The sequence below is a fragment of the Mastigoproctus giganteus genome, chromosome 6, assembly GCF_048544385.1.
Source record: "Mastigoproctus giganteus isolate SK-2022 chromosome 6, ASM4854438v1, whole genome shotgun sequence".
In the NCBI taxonomy this organism is placed as follows: Eukaryota; Metazoa; Arthropoda; class Arachnida; order Uropygi; family Thelyphonidae; genus Mastigoproctus; species Mastigoproctus giganteus.
The window spans coordinates 205,171,869-205,192,314 of NC_143580.1; the positions used below are offsets into that span (position 1 = coordinate 205,171,869).

The window sequence follows — 20,446 nt, forward strand, 5'->3', positions numbered from 1 at the left end:
TGATTTTATATAGTGCAGATATATAGTAATAATAACATATAGTCTAGGAAATATGTAAATCAGAAAGAAATTGTTTTTTTTGGAAATTATTAATGGAGCATAATGCATGAATTTGACAACTGCAGTGCCTTTTTTTTTTTTTTTTAAGTCTGTCTAGCCTATTTCCCCTCTGCCTTTGTATGGTCAACTACTCTCAAAGAAATATTCAAAAAGTGCTGGATTTTTAAATGCCCAATTTTTGAGGCTTTACTGTATTTATTTAGTTCTTAATAATTATTTTGCAGATAAAATGTATTCATAATTTTGCTACTGAACTAAGGAAAACAGATTTTTATTAAATTTTTAGATTACTAAATTTTATAAAACTATTAAAATAATAGTTAAGTTTATGTTCTACATATATTGACTTTTATGTACAGTCAAATCTTAACTGTGGTGAGATGCAAAGCGTGAACAGCCATTAATTTTTTGCCCATATATTTTTGAAACAGAAATCTGGAACATACTTTATATGTATTACTGCTGTGCTTATAACATACACCATCGAATTGTTGTTATCAAAAAAATTTGATGACGACAAAAATCCAATATAAATGATATGTATAAAATGTCTGTTGAGGTCAAGGGCTGTAAGATCACATTGTGATTGAGAAATGTGTTTTGTAGTCAATGCTTTTGATTGCTATGGAAATTGACTCTGTGAGTTACGATGGAAGCTCCACTGAATCCAAAACTGTAATAGAAAAAAATAATAATAATAAAAAATAAGTTAATTACATTTGTTAGTATTCTATATGTTCCACTGTGGTCAGATGTATTGGTATTAAAGGCCCAAGCATGAGCTCATATCTGTAACAGGAGAACCCTCTGCCTGAGATTGGTTAACTACAATCTTGAATAAAGGGGTCTTTAGAAATTCGTCCATTTGTCAATAGGAATCGAACCCAGACCTCTCCAAACAGAAATCTGGAACATAATTTTTGACATATCATAATGATTAGGCTGCCATGGAGGGATATATATGGCTAAATATAACAGTTCAGTATCTCATTAGCATGCCCTTTTAGCAACTCCACTTAATCTCGAGAGATAGACAACTAGATCTTGTGAAGGAGTAGTAGGCAGCTCATTTGTGTAATTGGGCAGTGATGACTGGAGTATCTTAAATATTATGTTTCAGATATGTTCAGTAGGATCAGTCTTGTGATTTAGCAAGACTGATCCTACTACTAGTTAAACTTTCTCTTCCTAGCATCTGGAGCAGTCTAAGCCCTAACTGTTGAATTACTATACCAATAAACAGAAACACAGGCAGCAGAATGTAGGGGCATTACCATTCAACTTTCATGTAAACTGTTCCTAATGATTGTTGTTAGAGGTGAGATCAAAATTTGTTTTTAGGACTTGAGCTAAAAATATTTCAGCCCAGACTTAATTCAATTTCAAAGCGGCATACTTGCGAAATATCTCCCCCCCCCCTCCCGTTTCATAAGTGTTAATAAAACAAACTGTGAATCTTCATAGAGTTGAGGGGATTTCAGGAAATCTGAATTCTGTTTCCACCTTCTTATAAATTCCACCTTTTTTTAATGAAGTTGTAACTTGCTTTTCTTAAATCATCTGGCGCCTCCGTAGCCAGGTGGGAAGGAGCAGCAGTGCGTAGCACACGCTTCTTGATTAGACCGGGATTCGACCCGTCACCACCAAATACGGAGGATGTGGAAAGGGCAGGGAATGACCACAGCATATTCCCGGAGCAATATGGCCTTAGTTGCTAATGCTCCTAAAAACCAAATATAACATAACCTTAAATCATCTCACTTGCCCTAATTACTCACTCTATGATGCCTTCTCTTCTATAGTATATGTACACTCCAATGTGCAAGGGCATATTGGAATGTACATATGCTCAGAGATTTCCTAAACAAGATTCTCCTGTTTTTGATCCTCTTGCTTCAAAATCTCATTATGCTATAATGAGATTTTATAATGAGACTGCAGCACTGGCTTTCTATATTTTCTCCCAGTTCTGGTTATGACTCAGAACTTTCTGACTTTATTTCCTTTAACCTTGACTTTCTTCACTCTAATTTTTCCAATCAGCTTTTTCACTAACTTCAAGGGGGACGCAATGTGAGTTCTCTACTAGTTGCCTCATATTCTTGACATTAGGCTTGGAGGGCTAATACTAACATTCTCCTTTGTTTTCCCTTTATCCTATTTAAAATATATAAAACTTGGAAACCATTATGTCAAAAAAGGAATATTATGGCTGTTCCTTTTTGGCTTTTCTTTTAGCAAAGTCTTACTAAAGGAAACATGGAGGTCTTCACCCACATCTGTCTATTCATATGTAACAGCTTGATTTCTGCCAAATAGATTCTGATGAAGTTTTATATTTGTGTCTTTCAGAAAGATTTGCTGAACCATCCTAAATTTTACTAAAATTGGACTGCTAGAAATTCTGCATTATTTTTTATCCAATAAAATTTCAAGTTCTCTGTACTTAATTGGAAGTATGATTTAGATGTTTGATCATTACTCAACAAGGAATTCGGTGTCAGATTGGCACCAAATTTTCAGCACATGTTCTGTTAGTCCCTCAGGTTTTAGGGATATACTAGATGGGCACTTAAAGTGCCGGTATCAGCTGCTGTTGTAAATGCTTCCAAAACAGCAAACTACATGTAGCTTTTCTAATGTCAGATCATTTCAAACTAGAGGGGCCGTTTCTAACGTTGCATTGATACCACCAGTCAGTTTTGAGATGGACGTTGTTCAAGTTGGATGTATTGCATTTATGTATATAGTTGATTACGAGTAGAAAGAGAAAATGATGATGGTGGATTCAAATAGGTTAAAAACAGGACAGTTTTATATTATGTTTCAAACACATAGGAAGTTTCCCAAGAATTTTTTTTTTTTATTTTACAGAATGTCGATACAGAGTTTTGATGAACTTCTAATGTTAATTAGTAAAACAAATTGCAAAAATTTGATACCGTGATGCAGAAATCAATACAAATTGCTGTTTCACTGCAATAGATGTTGGTGCTTATGGATGTAATGGTGATCTGAACATTTTTAAAAATTCAAATTTTGGAAAAAGATTGCTAATGAAGCTGTTCCTGATACAAATGAGCCAGCAGTGCTGTTTGTTTTTGTAAGGGATGAAGCATTTGGACTGACTGAAAATTTAATACTACCATACTCGTTAAAAAAATTTGAGCAGTGAGCGAAGGATTTTCAATTATAGTTAACTCGAGCAGGGCAAATTGAAGAATGCATGTTTGGAATACTGAGCAATAAGTTGCGCATATTACTGAATCCCCATTCTGCTATGGACGTAATAAAAAATTGTTGCATATTGCATAATTTTGTAAGAAGGGATGGATATGTTTTTGAAGATACATAACTTGTGAGATGAAAGAGGGAATGTAAACGACAGCAGTTGGAGGGTGATCTTCAGGCGTGTCAATAAGAGATTCTTTTCCTATCTATTTCAATGGTGTTGTCCCCCCCCCCTTCATGGCAAAATACTAGAATATAATTACAATAAAATTTATCCTAGTATTTTGCCATGAAAGGCAAAAATTAAAATTCTGAAAAATAAGAAACTATGTACAACGAATTTGAATCGTGGCATGTATTGGGAATGGTAGCAGGTGGTTAACCAAAATCATCGATATAAGAAAAGTAGGATGCTAGCAGTTCGGCTTTAGCATTAGGAGAGGCATATGATGTAAGAACAGTCTTATACAGCATCAGCATAAAAAAAAAAAAAAAAAAACCCTCATTTCATCCATCCATTCGCTCCAAAATTTTTCCACTTCTTCCTTCAATTTATTTAAGCTATCAACTTCTACAACAACCGATGTTGAAGTTTCTTCCAGCAATCAATCGCCTGCTGGCTAAAGGCACATTTCCTCATATCTATTCTACAATTGTCTTGTACACTTCAATCAGATCACCTTGCAGTGCCTAACCTCCAGACAGCAATTTTCAGAATTTAAGCCTTTCTTGGGAAGCACAACATTTTGTTCTTCTCACCAGTCTCATTGCCCTTCTCTGTACTCATTCCAGCAGCTCTACATCCTTCCTAAAATGAGGCCTCCAGTCCAGTATTCAGCACTCAAGGTGTGGCCTGACCATGCCTTGTACAAAGAGATAATCACCTCCTTAACCCTGAGAGCAAAATTCCTGTAGGTCATTGACAAGACCCCATGAGCTGCTCTGGCAACCTGTCTCCACTACTCAGAAAACTTCATATCTGACTGTATCTTCCTGTACCCTTGATGGTAATTAAATCTTTAAGTAAATCCCACATCAGTACACTGTGATCACTGCCACCTAGTGGTTCCTTTATCTGCAAATTCTTAATACAAGAATGATCACTGCTGATAACTAGATCAAGAATATTACCTTCTCTGGTTGCCTCTCGAACATGCTGCTGCAAAAAAACAATCATCCAATATATCCACAAAATCTTACTAGTGTGTGAGTGACCAATCCACAAGTTCCAGTCAATATCTGGGAAGTTAAAATCCCCCATTATAAGATATTCTGATTTACTAGCCCACTATTTCTTTGTACAATTGTTCATTGTACTCATTTGAGTCACTAGGCCTATAACACACTCCTACTCTTATTTTTGCTTTCGTAGTACCTATGTCACACCAAACTGACTGAAAAGTGCACTGTTCGTCTATATCAACTGGATGCACTTCTTTTGATTTCATGTTTTTCTTAATTAACAGCATGACACCTTCTCCCTTCCCATCCTGTCTATCCTTTCTGTACACATTGTACTCCCCAAATTCCAATTCTGCATTCCTGATATCAGTGTGGCACCACGTCTCTGATATCCCAATAATATCTGCCTTTGATGTCTTGACCAACACTTCAAATTCATCAAATTTATTTACTATACTTCTAGCATTGGTATACATGCACCTATTCCTAGTTACCCTGACACATCCCATATACCCACCTGTTTCACGATGACTGCCTTCAGTACTTGAAACTCCCAGCACCCCTCACTCCAGGTCGCTACTTATTCTAATAAAAGTTGTGCAAGAATCACCTTCACCTCTGCCTGTGACTCCATTATTTTCCCCGGAACAGAAGTTAAACTAACATGTCACCCTTTGATCCCCCCTTGTGAATTGGGGATACATTTGCATATCGTGAGTCTGTGGGTTCCTACCCTGAATCCAAGGATGCTGTCATAATTATGGCTAAGGTTTTGCTTATTTCCTTTGCTGCCTCCTTTAATATAACTGGATAGATCCCATCCATCTATCCAGAGGATCTCGTGGGGGCGGAGTAGCTATTATACATTCTAACCATATACTCTGCGAAATTGCATCATATTTCACAAATATTGAATCATTATACTGCTTTCTTCATCTTGTCAAGTTAAAAGTTTTAATCGTATTGCTTTATTTTCCACCTCCCTTAACTAATATTGACTTGCAGTACTTAAAAAGCTTGCTGAAATTCATCTTCCCACTAATTCAATCTGCCGACATAGCAATGGTTTTGGGTGACTTTATCTGTCAACTGGCCAATTTAGGATCTTCTTCTCCATCACTGCAAACTAGGGCTCTCTTTAATAGGCTTGACAGCTATGGTCTTGAACAAATTTGCGATTTTCCAACCAGTGAAAATGCCTACCTTGACGTAATATTCTCCTCTACTCATATAGATGTTCACAATGACAACCCTATATTTCACTCGGATCATTTCACTTCTCATAAACTTCAAATGCAGCTCCCATTCTCCACAATTCAATTTCAGAATGGCTGACTGGCCTCTACTCAACCTAGCTCTCAGCAACGTAGACAAACCGCTCTCTGACGCTATGGATGACATCGATGTGCTCACCAGCAACCTGATCAACTGTGTCCACTCAGTTATACTGACATTGTTCCTCAATCCCATCTGACCGCACGCTCTACCTACCCGCAGTGGTATAACAGCGAACTAATACATAAAATTAAATCCAAAGAATTCAGCCAACTCCGCAAAGAAGTGAAAACGCTCATATTAAACTCTTACAATATGTATACAGAGTCAGTTCAGGATAGTCTGCTGACTCACAGAGATATCAAACCATTCTGGAATTACATGAAGCATAAGAATATAACCAGTAGAAAGTTACAACTCCATAACGCAGATGGAATTCTCTTACCGGATGAATTCTGTATTGCTCAAGAGTTGGCCAAACATTTTTCCCGAATTCAAACAAAGGATACATTGAGACCTGCCTCATTTCCTGACTTCACACCTGTTAAAGATGATATCCTCATTAACCTCTTTATTACTAATGAAGATTTAAATTTGGCATTAAAAAGGATGAGAAATGACTATACTAGAGGCCCAGATGACATTCCAGGCTTATTTTGGAAAATGACTGTCACTACCTTAAAACCCCTTGTACTGTGGATCTTCAACTTGTCTCTCAGGCTGGGGAAGTATCCTAAGCACTTTAAGCAGGTCAATATAGTTCCTATTTTCAAAAAAGGTGATAAAAATGATGTAACTGATTACAGACCCATAACCTTGCAAAACAGCCGGGCTAAACTCTTCGACACAGCAGTACACAAACATCTCTTCGAATTCTTCAGGCCTTTCATTGATCAGAATCAACATGGTTTCTGCAGTGGCAAGTCAGTAGTCACAAATTTACTTCCTTTCTGACAATACACCTCTGAAGCTCTTGATAACCACCTTCAGGTTGATGCAGTCTACACAGACATATCTAAGGCATTTGATAAAGTTCTGCACGAACAACTTCTGGAAAAACTTAAACTATATGGTATCCACGACCCTTTGCTCTCATGGCTATGCAGCTATATTACGCATCGTTCCTTGAGCGTTATCATCAATCAAGTGAACTCAGACTGTTTTATTCCACTAAGTGGAGTACCACAAGGCTTAGGTCCTCTTCTCTTCATTGTTTTCATAAATGATCTTCCTTTTTTCATCTACACCTCCAATGTTCAAGTTGCTCTCTGTGCAGATGATCTTAAGATCTACTCAACAGTGAAGGAGATTACCGATTCTCAACAGCTTCAATGTGCTCTCAATAAATTCTCTCTGTGGCTATCTCTGAATGGCTTGTCTGCTAACCTCTCGAAGTGCAAAGTAATCTCTTTCTCATCCGGCAGATCTCCACAACTAATAAATATGGAGTACAGTATTAACTCTGTAGTAGTAGTAGTAGTAGTAGTGGCATGTGATGCAAGAAAGCAAATGTATGAGCTTATGCAGCATCAGCCAAAAAAAAAAAAAAAAAAAAATCACACCATTCCCTCCAAATGCCTGTCCAGTTCCTCCTTAAATTTATTTAACCTATCACCTTCCACGACTGATGGAAGTTTGTTCCGGCAATTAACCACCCGCTTTATAAAAGCAAATTTCCGCACATTATTCTACATCCGTCTTTTCTTAATTGGAATTTATGCCCCCTTAGGTTCATAATCTGAATAAGTGGAAGGATCCCATCAGACTTCAGCCTGCTCAACCCATTCAAGGCCTTATACACCTCGATCAGATCACCACACAGGTGCCTAGTCTCCAGCCACTGCAATTTTCAGAACTTAAGACTCTCTTGGTAAGAGGATCCCTTCATTCCCCTCACCAATCTTATTGCCCTTCTCTGTACACGCTCAAGTAAATCTACATCCTTCCTAAAATGAGGCCTCCAGACCTGTACACAGTACTCAAGGCGTGGCCTTACCATTGTCTTATACAGAGGGACAATCACCTCCTTTTCCCTACTAGCAAAATTCCTATATATCATTGACAAAACACCATGACCTGCCCTGGCAACCTGTCTGCTCAGAAAACTTCATATCTGACTGCACAATTACTCCCAGGTCTTTTTCATTTTCTACCACCTTAAGTGTAGTACCACACAGTTGGTACATTTCTCTGGGGTTACTTCTACCCATATGCAGTACTTTGCATTTGTCAAGGTTAAACTTCAGTTGCCACTTCTTAGCCCATCTGCCCAAATTATCTAGATCCTGTTGCAGTAGCACACTGCCATTACTGTCATTAACAACCCTGCCAACCTTTGTATCATCTGGAAACTTCGACATTAAGCCTGATATACTTTCATCAATATCATTGATAAATCGAAAGGTGTGACCAAGTTAACGACTTGGGGATTCTCTTCTCCATCAGTGCTAAATTCGATGCTCATGTCCTTAAAATCACCAGCAAAGAATTCAAAACACTGGGATTCATCAAACGGAACACATACAAGTTCAAAAACTACAGATATGCGGTTATCCTTTATAAAACTATTGTTCTGCCAATCCTTGAATTCAGTTCACCCATCTGGAATCCTCACACAAAGACTTTAACTAACAAAATTGAAGCAGTCCAAAATATTTTGTCCATTACCTTACGTACCGCAATCCTCTATTCTATCACTCAGTGTATTATGAATCGCTGTGTGCTTACTTTCATCTGAGGCCTCTGTGCACCAGAAGTGTTACTGCTGACATCACCCTTCTTGCCAAAGTAATCACTGAAACTTATGAAGCATCTGATATTCTTAGCAAAATCAACCTCAATGCTCCTTGTAGACAAGTCAGGAACCTTACACCGTTTCGCCTTGACTCTGCCACCACGGACTTTATGAAGTTCAGTCCACTGAACAGAATCAGTAAATCAGCAAATGACTATCTCATTGACTTCTTTGACAACTTCCAATCACTGATGAACTCCATCCACAAGTTTGCCTCTTCTCTTAAACTGCAAAGTGACTAGCTCTCATCTAATTATTGTTGTTTATTAATATTTTGTGTTTTATTATTTTTTTATTCTCTAACTGATTAATTATTATTTGTTTTACCGGTAACTTAACTTAATGCAATCCTCTTTTGTACATATGATTTTTAATGTTTGAATCTCTATCAATGTTTATCTTCCTGTTGGATTTCATATTATTATTATTATGTTTATTGTTCTGATCTCAGATACACTGTTAATGGTTACCTGTTGTGTATCTTGTTATTAATAAAAATAAAAAATCCCAGGTGCCTTTCTTATGTTTAACTTCAACAATTTCTTTTCCACTTTACTCCCAGTTATTACAAAATAATTTAGCTGCCTGTTAGAGCTTGATAAACTACTGGTCTCTACTTCCCCACTCAACAATCTCTTTATCCATAGTACTAATTTAACCCTTATGCTGCACTGCTCCAATTTGTAATACAGTCTTTTGTGTGGAACAGTGTGAAAAGCTTTACTGAAATCTAAATATGTAATGTTAAAATTAGCTAATCAGATTGGTCAAACAGGGTCCCCTTAACAAACCCATCCCATAATTTCGTTATAATTCCATTTCTGTTAAGATGATCCTGAATACATCTTTACCCACTGACTCTGTTACTTTCCTTTGAACTGGAAAGACATTTTCACATATACAGTCTATAGACACCTTCCCTGAATCCAAGGATCCTCTGATAATCATGGTCAAAGGTTTGCTTACCTCTTTTTTTGCTTCTTTTAATACATATAACTAGATAGATCCCATCAGTCCTGATTCCATTATGCCTTATTTATTTTTAGCTTCAGCATTTTCTCTTTCTTCTCAGATATCATATAGCTGATATACAAAATCATATAGCTTCCAGTTATAACTTTGTACTTCTGGTGTTTCCATTCCTAAAAATTTATCATATGTGAGTGTAGATGCGAAATATCTTTTTAATTTATTCAGCAACAGGTTGCTGAATAAATTTAAAAGATATTTTGATAAAAAGATGGAAAAGGATCATAAGTAGTAAGCCATTCATATCTAGTTACAAGTTCAAAGTTGTAAAGAATTTATGCAAACTGTGGGGTATGCATTTCTGAACTTACTGTATATAAAGGCACGTTGACATTATTTAATTCTTATTTGATATTTGAGGAGTGATAAAAGAAAGTTTCTGTTTGGGAAAAGAAAATCTGAATGCCATTGATATATAGTTACAGATCACACTCAAATGGTAAAGTCATTCAGATGTTATGACCCCAAGGACAGCTGACTACAGTAAATAAGTATAATAATGCTTAATTGCACATACAGATTTCCATATATTCTGTTTTTGAATATTCTAACAGAATTATACATAAAATAGAAAATAATTTATATAATCCTGACTCAGTGGCTGAAATGAGATTTGTCTGTGCATAAAAAAACAAAGACACAAAAAGAAATTTTTAAATATGTAGTATCATTAACTGTATTTCATGCTGTTTTATATTTATAATAATCTACAACTATATCAGTATACTTATTATTTAATAGAAAAGAAAAGTGCCTCTACCAAAGCAGTATCTGCAAGTCCTTACTGTGACTTTTGCCTTGGAGACAGTGTTGAAAACAAAAAGACCAGACAAGCAGAAGAGTTGGTTTCTTGTGCTGATTGTGGTAGATCAGGTAAGGTCAATTTTGCGCTCTATCTATCTATCTGTCTATCTATCTCTATATATATATATATATATATATATATGTTACGGTAAATTTGATTAATCCAGTGATTATGAATAATTAGCAGATTAATATGTATAATCGCCAATAATATTGGAGAATTTAATAAATATATAGCAATTTATTAAATATACCAGTCATTTTACATATTCTCCAGCGCTCGCTGGTGTATTTGATAAATAGGACAAAGAAATCATATGAATGAAGTGAAGGGAAGTGCTTCTGCGCACTGTTGAGCCGACTAGCCGCTTCTAAAACCTATAATATACCGCCATTTAGTTAGTGCAGCGCTGTTGGGCTGAACGAGAACGACCACTGTGTCTATATTTCTACCGTTTAGTGCAACAGAATTTAATCAGCATTTAGTTAGTGCAGCATTGTTGGGCTGAACTAGAACTACCACTGAGTCTGCATTCTTACTGTTTAATGCAACGTTATACTTATAGATAAAGTTAAATGTATTTAGTTTATGTCCATAGGTAAGTTTTCTTTGAAAAACAATTAGAAATTAACATGTAATGAAAATTTTTGTAGTTTGCCAAAGTGTAACGGTTATGGATACCTTTGAAAAAATGAAAGAAAGTTTTACTGCAACTATAATGAAAGTAATAGAAACAAAATGCAGTAACAAAGGTTTTATAACGAAAGAAAAATATATACAGCTGATAAATGACATTTTTGCACTAAAATTGAAAACCACAGGGAAAACTCCAGCAGATTACCAAAGACTCAAGCGCTATGATATAATTAAAGTAGGTGATTGTAATAAATTGATTTACCCTGTTCAAGAAAATAACCAAAGCATAAAATATGTCTGCACTGAGGAAATTTTTGATACAATACATAATATTCATATAGCTATTGGCCATGGGGGAAGAAATCGGATGATGAACGATATTCAAAAAAAGTATAAAAATATAACTGCTGACTCTGTAATGGTATATTTAAATTTATGTGAGCCTTGTCAGAAGAAAAGTAAAGTTCCTAAAAAAGGTTTGGTGGTTAAGCCAATGATGTTTAACGAAATGAATAATAGGTGTCAGGTAGACCTGATTGACATGCAAAGTCAGCAAGACAAGGGATACAAATTTATTCTTATATATCAAGACCACCTAACAAAATTTGTACAGTTGCGTCCCTTAAAAAGCAAACGTGCTGAAGAAGTTGCTTATGTTTTATTGGATATATTTACTATTTTTGGAGCTCCTTCTATCCTTCAAAGCAATAATGGTCGCAAATTCGTGAATAAAGTTATTGAAGAATTATGTTCTTCTTGGGAAGAACTCAAAATCGTACATGGTAAACCTCGACACAGCCAGAGTCAAGGTTCTGTTGAACGTGCAAACCAGGACATAGAGAATATATTGAGTACATGGCTAGAAACTAATGAAACACGCAACTGGAGTGAAGGATTACGATTTGTTCAATTAATGAAAAATAGAGCATATCACCAAGGAATTAAATGCAGTCCCTATGAAGCTATTTTTGGTTCTCCCATTAAAATTGGCCTCAAAACCTCATGGCTTCCCAAAGAAGTTGTTGTTAATTTAAAAGAAGAGGAAGAACAACAACCTCATGGGAAGCCATTAGGTATGTATAAGAATTCCTGATGTTGACAGAGCCAGAAGCAACCCAACCTTTATACCAGAAATGAGTTTTCTATATGCCATGAAAAATTTATAAGTGTTGCATTTGGTGGTCAAGGTTACAAAAAATGTAACTATAAAGGAAAATGCAACAGTAATAAATGTAGTTGTAGAAATAGTAACAAACTGTGCAATTCAAAATGTCATCATAGTTTATCTTGTAATAATAAATAACATTAAACTGATTTTTTTTTGTATTCTGTTGGCATCTAATTTCAATTAATCAATATTACCAGTAAGCATTGGAGATTATTCATAATATCCGGTATGTTTGATAAATTAAGCATATTCTCCAATATTATTGGGAATTATACATAATAGCCGGTAATTATGTATACTTTCCGATTTATCATATTGCCCGTAACATATATATATATATTTTTTTTTAACTTAATACCAACTGGATAAATTGGAGAATTTGCATACAACTGGAGAAATTTAATAAGAATTTAGATTATAAGTATTAGGGTTGAAAACTATACCCATGAGGCCAAAGGGCGAAGTATTTAGGTAACCTAAGTTGGACTTCATTGTTGTACCCTATAAATAAACACATAGATTATAATATTATATTAGATTATAAAATTATTAAGATTTATTAGATTATAAAATTTATTAAGATTTATTAGATTATAAAATTTATAAATAAACACATAGATTATAATATTATATTAGATTATATTAGATTATAAAATTTATTAAGATTTATTAGATTATAAAATTTATAAATAAACACATAGATTATAATATTATATTAGATTATATTAGATTATAAAATTTATTAAGATTTATTAGATTATAAAATTTATAAATAAACACATAGATTATAATATTATAATCTGTGTTTGTTTATAGGGTACAACAATGAAGTCCAACTTAGGTTACCTAAATACTTGGCCCTTTGGCCTCATGGGTATAGTTTTCAACCCTAATACTTATATTCTAAATTCTTATTAAATTTCTTAAGTTGTATGCAAATTCTCCAATTTATCCAGTTGTATTAAGTTTTAAAAAATAAAAAAATAATATACAGACTGCTGTAATGTTCAATCATTTTTTGATGGCATTAATCTGTTCTGATACTCTTTTTCTATTTCTATTCCTCAAATTCCGTATTCTTATACATAATTTAATATATATATGTGTGTTAATGATGTGGGAGTGCACTTCATTTTTTTTCCCAAGAGAGAGAAGAAATTCCTTTATCATTATTATAAGTCAGTGGTGGTGTGTAGTTCAACTTGCATTTTGATTTTTTAACTTTATAGTTTTGAAAATTACTATCCATAATTTGTATTATTGGTAATGTTTTTAAATTTGAAACTAAACTATTCATAATTCTCTACTAATCTCATTTTATGAAAGGGCACAAGAAAACATAACAGAATATCTAACAAAGCAATCACTTAGCTGCTGGGTTATAGATATTTTGTAACTCCATCCACACTGTATTGCTATGACAATATCTCTATTTGAAATCCTACATCTGCATGGAAATAACATTAAACATATGAGGGTTGCTTGATAAGTTTGGAAGAAAGATGTATTTTTTTGTGCATATATATTTTTTTGAATAATTTGAAACTTTGTACAAACACATGCAAAGCTATTGTTCAAAGTTGTTAAAGTTGGCACTTTTGCACTAATGATATCAAGAGTAGGAGACCGGCAGAATTGCTTAACAAGTACAGGTCACTTTTGAAAAAAAGCCGTGAAATAGGGTTGAATTTGAAAGTGTCTGCAATTCTGCCCAGACATGATAGGAGGGAGTATATGATGAGAGCCTTGTCGATCAATTCGGCCCTGTAAAGATTGTGCAAGGCTCAAGGGGTAGAATTTTTTTCAGCCTGGACTGTACTTGTTAACAGGAGAGATTGCTTCTACAGGGATGGGATACACTTAAATAGAAAGGGTGCAAGAATATTTGCTGATGCTATCGAGGCAGTGTTAGGTGGGTCGGAAAACTGCTAGCTTGGGGGGATACAAAGACGAATAGATTAACAGTAGCCACTGGCAGAGGTGAAAGAGATTCTTGCACTGCTTCTATTGGAATGAGCAGAATCCTGAAAAACAAGATTCAGGATATTTCAGAGACTGCTGGGAGTCATTGCGGTACAAGTAAACACATGGGTTGTGTTAGGGTACCTAAGAATAGAAACAGGTGCATGTATACTTGCGTGTACACCAATGCTAGGAGTTTAGTAAATAAATTTGATGAATTTGAGGTATTGCTCAAAACATCAAAGGCAGATATTGTTGGGATATCAGAGACTTGGTGTCACACAGATATAAGGAATGCAGAACTGGAATTTGGGGAGTACAACGTCTACAGAAAGGATAGACTGGATAGGAAGGGAGGAGGGGTTATGCTATTAGTTAAGAAATACATAAAATCCAAGGAAGTGAACCCAGTGGACATTGCTGGACAGTGCAGTGTCGAGTCAGTTTGGTGTGACATAAGCATTGGGAGATCAAAATTTTGAGTAGGAGTGTGCTATAGGCCTAATGACTCTGATGAGTATAATAAGAAACTGTACAGGGAAATAGAGTGGGCCAGTAAATCAGAGAGTGTTATAATGGGAGATTTTAATTTCCCAGATATTGACTGGAGTTTGGTGGCTGGTCACTCACACACTAGCAAGGCTTTTTGTGGATTTATTGGATGACTGTTTTCTACATCAGCATGTTCGGGAGGCAATAGAGGGAGGAATACTCTTGATTTGATTATCAGCAGTGACTCTTCATGCATTAAGAATCTGCAGATAAATGAACCACTAGGTGACAGTGATCACAGTGTGCTGAAGTGGGATTTACTCAAAGAGGTAACTACCATTAGGGGTAAAGGGAAGGGTTATTGCTTTCGTAAAGGCGACTACGATGGACTGAGACAGTATTTAAATTCTATACAGTGGGACCAACTGATGATGTTACCAACAGCAAATGCAAAATGGGAAGCATTCAAAGAACTTAACTTGATAGCTACTAGGCTTTACATACCAACTAAGAAATATTGTTCAAGGTTTAGGCCTAAATGGATGTCAGATGAACTGATGAGGCATATGGCAGAGAAGAAACATGCATGGGATACATACAAATTAACACATGACACAGAAGCCTATGATAGATACAAGTTGATCTGTAACCAAGTCACAAAGGAGGTTAGACAGGCGAAGGCAGAGTACGAGAAATCTTTGGCAAGGGATGCAAGGAAAAACAGCAAAGAGTTCTTTACTTATGTAAACTCTAGAAGAAAGGGGATGAATCAGATTGGTCCACTTGATATCGATGGGTCAACTGTTGATGATCCTGCCCAGGTAGCTAACAAACTAAATGAGTATTTTGCATCGACATTCACACATGAGGAGTTATTCAGCGAGGGGAATGCCAGAGGTGTATCTTGAAATAACTGGGAGTAAAGTGGAGGAGAAACTGTTGAAGATAAACACAAGAAAGGCACCCGGGGTGGATGGGATCTATCCAGTTATATTAAAGGAGGCAGCAAAGGAAGTAAGCAAAACCTTAGCCATAATTATGAGAGCTTCCTTGGACTCAGGGGAGGTACCCATAGACTGGAAATGTGCAAATGGGACCCCAATTCACAAAGGAGGATCAAAGGCTGACACAAGCAATTATAGACCTGTGAGTTTTACTTCTGTTCCAGGAAAATTAATGGAGGCACTAGTTAAAGAAGCACTGCAGGATCATTTAGACAATACTTCAGTTATAGCTTGGACACAGCATGGTTTTGTTAAGGGGAAGTCTTGCCTGACCAATTTGATTGGATACTATGATGCAGTCACAAAGGAACTGGATGCAGGGAATAACTTTGATATTATATACTTGGATCTTAGAAAGGCTTTTGATACTGTTGCACATGGAAGACTGCTGCACAAATTGGAGCAGTGTGACATTGGAGGCAAATTGCTGCTGTGGATAAAGGAGTGGCTGAGGGGGAGAAGACAGAGAGTGGTAATCAGTGGTCACTGCTCATCATGGACTAATGTTATTAGTGGAGTCCCTCAGGGCTCAGTGTTGGGTCCATTATTGTTTTCTTTATTTATAAATGATATTGATGATGGTATATCAAGCTTAATGTCCAAGTTTGCAGACGATACAAAGGTAGGCAGGGTTGTCAAGACACTATGCTGCTGCAACAGGATCTGTAAAGGTTGAGCAGATGGGCTGAGAGGTGGCAAATGAAGTTTAACATTGACAAATGTAACGTACTACACATGGGAAACAGCAACCCCAGAGCAACATATCAAATCTGTGGTACTACACTGACAGTGGTAGAGAATGAAAGGGACCTGGGGGTGGTTGTACAGGCAGATATGAAGTTCTCTGAGCAGTGCAGATGGGCTGCAAGAGTAGCTCATGGTGTATTGTCAATGATATATAGGAATTTTTCTAGCAGGGATAAGGAGGTGATTATTCCCTTGTATAAGGCAATGGTCAGGCCACACCTAGAGTACTGTATACAGGTCTGGAGGACTCATTTCAAGAAGGATGTAGAGTTGCTGGAACGAGTACAGAGAAGGGCAACAAGATTAGTGAATGGAACAAAGGGGTGCTTTTACGAAGAAAGGCTTAAGTTTTGCAAATTACAGTGTCTGGAGACTAGGCACCAGCGAGGTGATCTGATAGAGGTGTATAAAGCATTGAATGGTTTGAGCATGCTCAATGCTGATGGGATTCTTCCCCTCGCTCAGAATAATCACCTGAGAGGGCATAAATTCAAATTGAGGAAAGACAGATGTAGGATAGACGTGCGGCAATTTGCCTTTAGCCAGCGAGTGGTTGGTTGGTTGGTGGAACAGACTTCCATCCCTTGTCGTGGAAGTTGATAGCCTAAATAAGTTTAATGCTCAGCTGGACAGGTATTTTGAACGAACGGATGGGTGAAGTAGAAGTGGTTTTTTTTTTTTTTTTGGGCTGATGCTGCATAAGCTTGCTTTCTTGCATCAAATGCCTCTACTAATGCTAAGTTCTTTGAGCCTGCATCCATAAACAGAAAAAATTGAACTTTGAGCCGTAATAAAATCTTTACAAAAAAGGGTTTATCCAGCATGGATATTTATGACCATGTGGTAAATACAGCAGGAGAATCTGCTGCATGACATGCAAATTTGAAAATTTTGTAGCTGAATTTAAATATGGTAGAATCAGCCTAAAAAATGAACAGCACAGTGGACATCCATTAATAGCAACCACTTTAGAAAACATCAATGAAGTTAATGACATGGCAATGGATGATTGATGAGTAACTATTAGAGAAACTCAGTCTAGGCATCTCAATTGAAATAGGTGCAAAACATTGTGTCAAATGAATTAGGTCATGAAAGGTTTCTGCATGTTGAATACATGCATGTTGAATGCCCTTTGACACATGATCAGAAATGTCTGATTCAAATTTTCAAAGCAACACTTTTTGCATAATTTCAAACACATCCTGAAAACTTTCTGCAAATATATTTAGGCCTCCAGAGGGCGTCAAGTCAGTTGCATCAGCAAGCAAGGTTGTGGCATCTGTCGTTTGGTATTTAAAAGATAATAACAATGGTAGATTATCTTCCAAAGGGACAAACAATAAATAGACAGTATTACGATAACTTAGTAACCAAATTATGAAATGCAATTAAATTGTAGCCACGATGAATTGTCGCCCCATCCACCATACTTGCCAGATATAATGCGTGATTTTTGCCTATCCTCAGATCTGAAAGCCAACTTATCTGGAAAGAGATATGGGTTGGATGATAAGATGATAGTTGCGGCACACCACTGTTTTCAGAATCTTCAAGAAGCAACTGCATAAGTAGAATAATGAATCTCAAACATGGCTGTAGAAGTTCATTAAGTTACAAGGAGACTTAAAAATAGTGTAAAGCCAACATCATATAATAGTTCTTTCTATGCTAGGTTAGAAAGTTATCGAACAACTTTCATAGGTCTCTATTCATTGCTGGCTGACTACAACCTGGCTATGAGCCTTCACTGATGTATGTGTTATATTTTAAAATTTTATTGTTATTGTTATTTTTTAATGAAAACTCCAAACACAAGATGGGAGTTTGTTTAGAAGATCTCTATATCAAACATGATCAAAAGGTTTAAAAATGTCAAGAGCAACTGATTGAGTTTTACTAAAATTTTTCCATTGAATTTTCCTAAAAATAAGTCACCTAAATGAAGATATCACCAGTGGATCAACACTGACATAATCCATATTGGCAATTGTTGATCGAGACAGAAGATTTCAAGTGAGTTTTAAGAGTTGGCAGTTGATGGATTTCTCTGTAACTTTGAAAAGAGTAGAAGTAAGTGCAATTAGGCAGTAATTGGCAGGGAGGATTTTTCATACTTTTTAGGAACTGGCTGGTTATGGGCAAATTTCCAAGCTTGAAGGAAAAACAACAGTGGAAAGTGGTGAAAGGCAACACAACAAGATGACACATTTTGAGAACAAGGGGAGAAATGCCATAAGAACTTGTAGCTTACTTAGCATCATTTTGTTCAAAATTTTTCCAACATCCTTCTGCAATTCCAAGATCATTGAAACAAGAATTAGAAAAAAAAAATAGGATTCTACTTAGCTTATCTTTAGCTAAGGATGCATAGAACCATCTATTGGTAACACCAGTGAGATGATTTATGGACAACAGTTGTATCCAGTAACTTTGGCAAGAGACCATAATGCTTGACTACCATTTGGACAAAAAGAAATTTCCTACTCTGAGACAGTTCAAAATCAAGTTTGGATTTATTAATAATTGTTTTATAATTGTTGCTAGCTTCATTGTAGGCAGAAAATTAAACTGAATATTTGAATACAAGCCAATTGCAATATGCTATATTCTTATCTTGAACAACCTTAGTGCATTTACTAGAAAAATAAAGTGTGGCTAAAGGCTGAAATTTTAGGGTAGAATAAAGGATTTCATACCTAAATGAGTAATATCACTAACATGATCTCTGCAGACATTGGAATCAGGAGGTTTAAAACAGTAATCCAGCCGAGGCGCAAAAAAAGTTTGAAATTCACAGACTATCCCATTTCATATATCCATAATGACAAAAAACATAATTCTGAAAATGACCACGAGAGTGAGGTTCCATTGGAGAACATAACCAAGTTTGTGATTGGAAGGACCACTAATATTTACCATGTACTTCGATGGGTTGTTGGTGAGAAAAAAGATCAAGAATTGGTGTGTGGTTATGATTGTTTAGTATTCTGTTAGATGAATGAACAAGCTGCGTGAGCTGATTAGTAATTACCAAAGCCTGGGTGTCTCAACAAGCTGGATCCATGTAATTAATGCCAAACTTAGCATAATTTTGCATAATTAGTCTAACACCCAATTGGAGTTGTGAAAATTAAAATCACCAAGGAAAATTACCTCACGATTAGGTAAGTTAGACTGGAGAAAGTTGTCTTTCAAAGAAAGGGAGTCAAAGAGTTCAGAGTTATTAGAGTTTGGAGAAGAACAGAGGCAGCAGATGAATTTTACAGAATGAGGCACAGAGAGAGAGAGAGAGATTTTAAGCCAGAAGAGATCAAAAAGAGTGGATTCCAAATTAGGAGATCTATAACAAGAAATATTGGAATGGACATATGCAATAAGTACCACCTTTGAAGCAAAAGGATTCATAGAGCAAATAGTTTGAGCAAGAGTTGGTAGTTGAGGCTACTGATAATTGAGATTCTGTCAGAAAAAAAGTAAAAGGGGTTTGGCAGATTACACTAGCCACCATGATTTTTACCGTTAAGAACTTAAATGCTGTTTTTAACCCATTTTTATGTGTAGATTTCTAAAATTACCATGATAGTTTCACATCATGTCACAGTTATTAAATATAGAGGGAGCATATTTTACCAAAATATGCCAATTTCTCATAATCTAGCCAGTAATGTACGATGTCCTAAAAGCTTATTTGTTAGTTTAAAAATTCGCGATGCATTCATAGATAAGTAGAGGATGGGGAACATGTATGATTTAATGAAATTTTTGGATAAAGTATACACAGCATGATATACCCAGCTTCTTGACATAATGTGGGCCTGACATCTCCCTTTCCCCCAGACTCCCTCTAGTCACTAACTGAGAGATTTGAGGCATTGAGATTATTATACACTGTACTGGCTGATTTAGCATTAGTAGGGGCATATGATGCATGAAAGCAAGCTTATACAGCATCAGCCAAAAAAAAAAAAAAAACTTCCCATTTCACTCATCTATTCACTCCAAAAGTTTATCTAATTCTATCTTAAATATGTTTAAGCTGTCAACTTCCATGACAGGCG

At 35.9% G+C, this 20,446-nt stretch overlaps 1 protein-coding gene across 3 annotated transcripts in view; it reads left to right on the plus strand.

Annotated features, from left to right (window-relative positions):
- The window catches only part of LOC150084897 (zinc finger protein ubi-d4-like), a 316,607-nt gene that overhangs the window by 176,817 nt on the left and 119,344 nt on the right, over window positions 1–20,446 (plus strand). For all 3 annotated transcript variants that reach the window (XR_016547118.1, XM_090376684.1, XM_090376685.1), the window contains exon 6: window positions 10,313–10,444. Coding sequence is in view for 2 of the 3 variants with exons in the window: in XM_090376684.1 (XP_090232810.1) it covers window positions 10,313–10,444 (132 nt within the window). In the remaining variant the exon portion in view is untranslated. The remainder of the gene's footprint in view (window positions 1–10,312; window positions 10,445–20,446) is intronic.